Source organism: Etheostoma spectabile, chromosome 5 (genome assembly GCF_008692095.1).
Source record: "Etheostoma spectabile isolate EspeVRDwgs_2016 chromosome 5, UIUC_Espe_1.0, whole genome shotgun sequence".
Classification (NCBI taxonomy): domain Eukaryota; kingdom Metazoa; phylum Chordata; class Actinopteri; order Perciformes; family Percidae; genus Etheostoma; species Etheostoma spectabile.
Genome location: NC_045737.1, coordinates 5,292,548 through 5,300,771, shown reverse-complemented (window position 1 = coordinate 5,300,771; position 8,224 = coordinate 5,292,548). Strand labels below are relative to the sequence as shown.

The 8,224-nt window shown below is 39.7% G+C and overlaps 1 protein-coding gene across 2 annotated transcripts in view; it reads left to right on the top strand.

Moving 5' to 3' along the window:
- The first annotated feature begins 2,275 nt into the window (after positions 1–2,275).
- Positions 2,276–8,224, top strand: part of LOC116688903 (mothers against decapentaplegic homolog 4) — an 8,930-nt gene continuing 2,981 nt past the window's right edge. Inside the window, exons 1-6 of one of the 2 annotated variants that reach the window (XM_032515089.1) lie at positions 2,276–2,562; positions 5,785–6,190; positions 6,532–6,706; positions 7,110–7,364; positions 7,624–7,731; positions 7,860–7,910. In XM_032515089.1, the coding sequence (XP_032370980.1) occupies positions 5,951–6,190; positions 6,532–6,706; positions 7,110–7,364; positions 7,624–7,731; positions 7,860–7,910 (829 nt within the window). In that variant the 5' untranslated portion in view covers positions 2,276–2,562; positions 5,785–5,950. The remainder of the gene's footprint in view (positions 2,563–5,784; positions 6,191–6,531; positions 6,707–7,109; positions 7,365–7,623; positions 7,732–7,859; positions 7,911–8,224) is intronic. The other variant, XM_032515090.1, reaches the window with a different exon arrangement.

Genomic DNA, 8,224 nt, shown 5'->3' with positions numbered 1-8,224 from the left:
CCTTATATTTCTTTATTTCTTTATTTGTATTTCTAAATTTGTATTTTATAATATTTGTGCAACTGCAACAAAGAGTTTACCTTCGGGGATCAATACAGTATTTTCTGATTCTGATTCTGATGCCTCTCACTTATTTAGTGCATGTTACATTTTGTACAAGTTGATTCACTTCTGCACTTCTGAACATTAATACCAATATTTTCTCACAAAGTTAGACATAAATATGCATCGCAAAATGAGCACACCTCTAATTTTTGATCTCCACCAGCCCTGCTCAAAGGACACCAGGGTAGAGCAGAGTTTACAGGCTGGTGCTTACTGCACTCTGCTGGTCAGTTTAGGCATTTTAACTGGATGGCAGACGTCTCGACAACTGGGTTGTTTTCCACAATGTGTTCCGTAATGTGTACCACACTGTTTTTGCAAAAAGAAATTTAAAAAAAAGTGACAATGATACATTCTCATTCTTCTTATTGTGACCCCCTCCCTCATATGATAAATCAATATTGTCAAGTCTGTCTTTACTACATTTATCTCTGTGTGCTGCTTTCTATGTCCCATGCTTACAGCATGTAAGAGAAATGGGAATACAAGACAACTGGTTTAAAATGTATTTGAAAGAAAAGAGAGAGCTAAACGTGGGAGAGATACAAAAGGGAAACAAAGAGAAAGAGAGATGATAGACAATTAAAGTCAAATTATAGGAGAATGCCAAGTAGATTAGCTACCAGAGCTGATAATGAATCCTCCTTTTGGAGCTTGTCAGCAGATAATATTCACGTCTGTAATTGGGGGGAAATGGTAACCAGTTTAAAGTGTGTGTGTTTGTGAGAGGGAGTGTACACTTCTATATTCCCATTAATGTAGATGATAAGTGGAAAATTGAGGATAGACAAAATCTTCTTTTTATTCCAAGTAAACATCACAGCAGATGATTGTTTCTTCACTAATTAGCACTTTGTTAACTGCAGAGGCAAAAAGAGAGGTGTTGCAGCTTAAATAATATAGTGTATATATATATATAATTTTATACCTTGTAAATTAAACTAAAAATTTAGAAATATATGCCTCTGCTACTTTTTCTATTTGAAAATATTTTTTGTCCTAAAGCTGCATGGTATTTGTGTTTGTATTTAATTTGTATTTTAACAGTATCCTTACTGATAGGCACACATACAATGTTAATGAGGACAGATAATGGGCCTTTATAGGTGTTCAGTTGTAATGACCTCTTTATGTAATACCCTGTATGTTACATTGTGTACGTTAAAAATTATTCTACATTCTTCCTATTCATTTTTAGTTTATGACTTTCTTTTTGACCTATCTATCTATCTATCTATCTATCTATCTATCTATCTATCTATCTATCTATCTATCTATCTATCTATCTGTCATTATTTGTTTGTTTTTTATTGGTCATGCTTTCTTAGCGATTTTCTTGCGCTTCTTCATGTCATATTCTTACAACAGCATAAAAAACATTCGTGCAGTTACAGAACAGTAACATTAGTTGCCATGTAGTTGCAGTAGTAGAAATAAAAGTAGGTAGCCCATGGAAGCAATACACTAGCGGTAGTGGTAAAAGAAATAGCCTACCAGGACCTGTAGTAATAACAGTAATCTATCATTTAAAGCTAGAACGGTAAAAGTAGTATTAAAGTGGCTTGAGACCCTTTCACAAATGCAATGCAAATGGATCTTTAATACATCCATGGCTGGATCTGGTAAGAATCCATAATAGTTTAACAACCATAAGGTAGACATCTATTGCCATAAGGAGACGCTATGATAATATATCAATATTGACATAGATGTCTTCAGGTCAGGTACCTTATACAATATGAGCAGTTTGGAGCAAATTGGACAATGTTGAGTCTAGTTACCATCCCCTTCCTGTTTCATGGCGAAGCATGAAAGATGAACGCCATTTCCTGCCCACAATGTTTGGCGTGCACTAAAAAGCTTCACAGTTTAGCTTTGCAAAGGTCTTTAGATTGTAATCACCAATTTTGGAGTTAATTGGGTTAAATCTCTAGGAGTTTGTAAGGCATATATATTTTTTGTAATTTTTGAGTAGCCCAAGCACCTCAAAACTGTGTCCAAACACTAAAAATTAGAAGAGAGAAAGAAAGAAAGAAAGAAAGCAAGAGAAACAGAAGAGCAATAGGACCTTCTCCCCCGACGATGTCGGTGCGCGGGCCCTAATCATTCTTTAAATGTCTATGCTAAAAATCCATGTCGACCAATCCCAGACTCATGTTACGCATGCGCAACGTGCCTTTAAGGAACTAGAATGAGAACTGCGTGAAGTGGGTTGGAACTTGACACGAAATCAGAGACTTGACTTTATCCGCGCTCTAGTTTTGAGAATGGAAATCTATGGCTTGCGGACAAGGGATGCAATTTGCCATGTTTTTGTAAACAGGTGGTGAATTTTATGAGGATAATTCAGGAGGCATACAGGATCTGCACACCCCACCGCTGGCCCCGTCGGCACGGTAATTTGGGACAGGACAGAGGCAGGACACTCTTGCTAGCTGCCACACCAGCTAACTCCAGGTAGCGCAAAGTGCTAACGCTAGCTGTTTACATAGTTTTAAATCGTTTTCAATGTATAAACTACATAGCGCTCACTTATGAACCGATGCTTTTCACAGCATAACATTATTGTATCGCTACATATTGAACCAAGTTGCCAACGAATGTTTGTGCTGCGGCACAATAAACAATCATGCCTGCTAGCCTTATAGTAGCATGCTACGTTAGCTAGCTAGGTTGCTATATCAACAATCACCGGTGCTAGCCATTGATGTATTGGTGTTCTTTAACTGTCTATGGTGCTAGCTGATGTTTTTACTAGCAAGTAGCTAACCAATCCGATGTCAAGCTATTTAAGAAAACCCCGGACATTTCCGGTTATTCTCTTCAGAGTAAAGCCATACCTGAGCATTAATCCCCATACACGCAGCTCACAGCACCTGATGGAGCAGTAAATATACTTCACAATACATATTAGAGGCTTTGCTGTTGGTATCAGATAATCTTAATAGCCCCTATATTGTCTTACACTGCACGTTAGATATATTAAATATTTGTCAAAAATCAACTTTTACATACCTAATAGGCCTACACTAAACAAGGGTTTTGCCCTTTTGCTTTTAAGAAGTGTTACCTTTATTTTAAAGACGATAACCGTGAACTTCCGGTTAGTTTTTCCCTATTGTATAACGCTAACTTCCCCGGGCTAACTGCAGCCAGAGTGGCGCCGCTAGACAAGGCAAGCGAGCACAACAACTTAAACATTATTGGTATCTTAGAATAAACAGTTGCGGTTTTTTCTAAATAGAAATGCATATGTAAAAATGCCGCTTCGTCTTGTTATGTTGTTGGCGAGCTAGCGTTATAAATACACTGCTAAAACTTCGTTAAAACCTTACGTTAGAGTTTCTAGTTCATGCTTTCTGTCTGCCACCCACATCCACGACATCATTATTGTGCGTTTTGTCGATTTTCACTAGAAAGCTAATATGTCATCCGGAGTTGCTCAACATTACAGCACATTAGCAACATTACTGTAACCGACATGCTCAAAAGAAGAATATAACACCGAGGTTAAACGTTATAACGGTACGGCCTATTACTAATTCCACTGAGTTGGTCACTTTTACGTTTAGCTAGTTGCCAGTTTACACCTAGCTAGGTGCCCTAGCTATAACTAATGCCCACTAATACAACAGCTAGCTAGGAATGCAACTAGCGATTATTTTCATATTCGATTAATCTGTCAATTATTTTCTCGATTAGCGGTTTGGTCTATAAAATGTCAGAAAATTGTGTAAAATCTCGATCAGTGTTTCCCAAAGCCCAACATGACGTCCTCAAATGTCTTGTTTTGTCCACGACAAAAAAATAAAAGGATTAAAGAAACCAGGATATATTCACAAGCAGCATTTAGAGAATCTTTACATGAAATGACTCAAAAACGATGTATCAAAATAGTTGCAGATTAATTTAATAGTTGTCAATCAATTGATTAATCTTTGCAACTAAATTTATTTCTGATATGTAGGTTATAATGTTCAGTTTTTGTTTAAAGCGATATTTCCATGTATTTTCTTATCATAAAGCAGGTTAACGTTATGTAAATACTATGAAAAGTATCAAAATGCTCAATCCACAGAGAAATGCATGCAGCCCATATTCAGAAATGGTCCATTTAAACGAGCCATCAGGACTTTTGTGGAGTTGTGATGTCACAGCTATACTATGTATGTATGTATGTATGTAGTGACGCGACGGCGCCATGAAAATCATTCAACAATTCAATTCCTACAGTTATGCGTGGAGTGCAGATGCGGAAGGTCTGGAAACATTGACCAATCAGAGCTAAAGATAGTTGGAGTTTAAAGAGACAGGCACTAAAACTGAGCTTTTCACCTATAGGATTATTAGGAACACCATACTAATTCTGTGTTTGACCCCCTTTTGCCTTCAGAACTGCGTTAATTCTACGTGGCATTGATTCAACAAGGAGCTGAAATCATTCTTTAGAAATGTTGGCCCATATTGATAGGATAGCATCTTGCAGTTGATGGAGATTTGTGGGATGCACATCCAGGGCACGAAGCTCCCGTTCCACCACATCCCAAAGATGCTCTATTGGTGGAGATCTGGTGACTGGGGGGACTATTTTAGTGCAGTGAACTCATTGTCATGTTCAAGAAAACAATTTGAAATGATTCGAGCTTTGTGACATGGTGCATTATCCTGCTGGAAGTAGCCATCAGAGGATGGGTACATGTTGGCCATAAAGGGATGGACATGGTCAGAAACAATGCTCAGGTAGGCCGTGGCATTTAAACAATGCCCAATTGGCACTAAGGGGCCTAAAATGTGCCAAGAAAACATCCCCCACACCATTACACCACCACCACCAGCCTGCACAGTGGTAACAAGGCATGATGGATCCATGTTCTCATTCTGTTTACGCCAAATTCTGACTCTGCCATCTGAATTTAACAGAAATTGAGACTCATCAGACCAGGCAACATTTTTCCAGTCTTCAACTGTCCAATTTTGGTGAGCTCTTGCAAATTGTAGCCTCTTTTTCCTGTTTGTAGTGGAGATGAGTGGGACCCGGTAGGGTCTTCTGCCTCAAGGTTGTGCATGTTGTGGTTTTACACATGCTTTGCTGCATACCTCGGTTGTAACGAGTGGTTATTTCAGTCAAAGTTGCTTTTCTATCAGCTTGAATCAGTCGGCCCATTCTCCTCTGACCTCTAGCATCAACAAGGCATTTTCACCCACAGGACTGCCGCATACTGGATGTTTTTCCCTTTTCACACCATTCTTTGTTAACCCTAGAAATGGTTGTGCGTGAAAATCCCAGTGACTGAGCAGATTGTGAAATACTCAGACCGGCCCGTCTGGCACCAACAACCATGCCACGCTCAAAATTGCTTAAATCACCTTTCTTTCCCATTCTGACATTCAGTTTGGAGTTCAGGAGATTGTCTTGACCAGGACCACACCCCTAAATGCATTGAAGCAACTGCCATGTGATTGTTTGATTAGATAATAGCATTAATGAGAAATTGAACAGGTGTTTCTAATAATCCTTTAGGTGAGTGTATTCATTGAGGTTGACCGAATAGAATGACCTTGTATAACACTATACAACTCAACATTACCACAAACTACAGCCTCCTAAACCACTGTAAATTTGAATGAACACCTCTGTAAAACAGTTTAACTAACTAGCATTTTTGTCCTCTTTTTCAGACATTGTCCCCTGTCCTCCTGATGTTGAGAAGTTTGTGTGGTCACACAACTGCCTCAACTACTGCTGTATTGCTGTGAAGATTGTCTTTGTTCCGGCTTCCTGATTAAGTGAAACTGTCAACAACATATATATTCTCACAAACTGCAGTCAGTCAGAGAAGTCAAGATGTCCATCACCAACACACCTACCAGCAATGATGCCTGCCTGAGCATTGTGCACAGCCTGATGTGTCACAGACAGGGTGGCGAGAGCGAGACGTTTGCCAAGCGGGCCATTGAGAGCCTGGTGAAAAAGCTAAAGGAGAAAAAAGACGAGCTTGACTCCCTTATCACAGCTATCACCACCAATGGCGCCCATCCCAGCAAGTGTGTGACCATTCAGAGGACACTGGATGGACGGCTGCAGGTAGGCAACACAGTAGTTTTGACAAGCTTTGGCAAATGATAAACTTTTAGATGTTTTGGAAGTTTTTTTCAAGTTGTTTCATCTATAATAAACTATCAAGGCATCCGATTCAGTTGCTTATCAACGAAGTAACATTTAAACAAGAACATCAAATGCCATGTAGTGCATCACAATTTGTTTCATGAACCAAAATGAAACCCGTGGCAGTCTGTTATTCAGCAGAATGTTCGCGACACCTGTGGAAAACAAGCTGCGTTTGACCTCAGCTATAAGATCAGTGAGTTTCCAAATGAATTAACTCTGTTTTTTTCCGCATTCTTTCTCTATGTTGTTGTTCCCAGGTGGCTGGACGTAAAGGGTTCCCTCATGTAATCTACGCCCGGCTGTGGCGGTGGCCTGACCTGCATAAGAATGAACTGAAGCACGTCAAATACTGCCAGTTTGCCTTTGACCTAAAGTGTGACAATGTGTGTGTCAACCCCTATCACTATGAGAGAGTGGTGTCGCCTGGCATAGGTGAGTAACGTGGAGTTATTCAGTCTTTTTAAAATCAGATAAAATGTATATGATGTTCAATAGAACCCATTGACTCTTTACATAACAGTAATACGTTTAGTGCATTCAGTTCTCTGTTACAGCATACTGAACTGAACTCTGTACTGACACCAAAAGCTGCCTTTTAAAGGAGGAATTTGATGTAATCACTTGGTTTTTAGCAATTGTCAGCAATATGCTTACGTTTAGGGCTAAAACATGCAGAATTACTGGTGTGCTCCAGTAACTTTACTTAAAATCATTCAACTACTGTGACTTTTCTTGAAGTCTAAGTGACATTGCACTGTGCAATTAGCAATACAAATAAGAAACTGGCATTGTCAATAACCTGTTTCACCTCTTCATGCTTTTCATTGGTCTACAGACTTATCAGGACTGACACTGACCAGTTCTGGGCCTAGCTCTGCACAGATGGTTAAGGATGAGTATGATTTTGATGGACCTCAGAGTCTGCCCTCTATTGAGGGAGGGCACTCTATCCAGACAATTCAACACCCCCCATCTGCCGGCCGTCCAGCCCCTTCTGAATCCTTTACAACCCCAAGCCTGCTCCCATCTGCTGAGGCCTCCACCTCTGCGTCAACATCATCCTTCCCTGCCATTGCTGCTGGATCAGGCAGTAAGATACAGTTGTAAAATATACAGGGATACGGGACAAGCAAACAAAGACAGACATTTATTGTACATGCAAAATTGTGTCTGTAATTGTGTCTGTAACTTCACAAAGATTATTTTTTTTGGACATCTTAACTAGAAATCATTCATATTTAAGGCATTTTCTGGTTCTGTTTTGTTACAACCACAGTACATTTGTGAGTTTGTGCTCTTTATTTGTCCATCTTTGCATCTCTGACTTATTTTCTCCTTTTTCTCCTCAGGTGCCAGCTCAACATGGTCTAGGAACAGCAGCTTCACCCCCAACATACCCCACCACACCAACGGCCATCTACAGCACCACCCTCCTATGCCACATCCGACACACTACTGTAAGTACACCTGTCATTGACTTACAGCTAGCTGTAAGGTAATACACGGACAACATTGTATAGGCCTACATAAATTTGTTTAATGCAAAGTGGGTGATTGCTTCCATTGCTCTCTCTGTTTCTCTCAGGGCCGGTGCATAATGAGCTCGCCTTTCAGCCTCCTATATCTAATCATCCAGGTGAGAACACACACTTCAAAAGTATGTAAACCCTGGACAGAATCATTAAGTCTAGTAGACAACTGCATGAACTTTCTTTACACAAAGAGTACTGCCCTCGTTGGCTATAATTCATCCTTGCTAAAGGCAGTTGTGTGTGTGTGGGGGGGTGGGGGTGGGTGTGGGTGTGGCTATGTTAATATGATCAGTTTAGTTGCCTCTGTGACAACTTCTGATTGTAATATTTGCAAATTCACAGGTTACCTTGTCATAGCATGTAGGGCTGAAACAGTTAATCAAAAAGAATGTAGATTTTACTGATTAAATTAAACTAA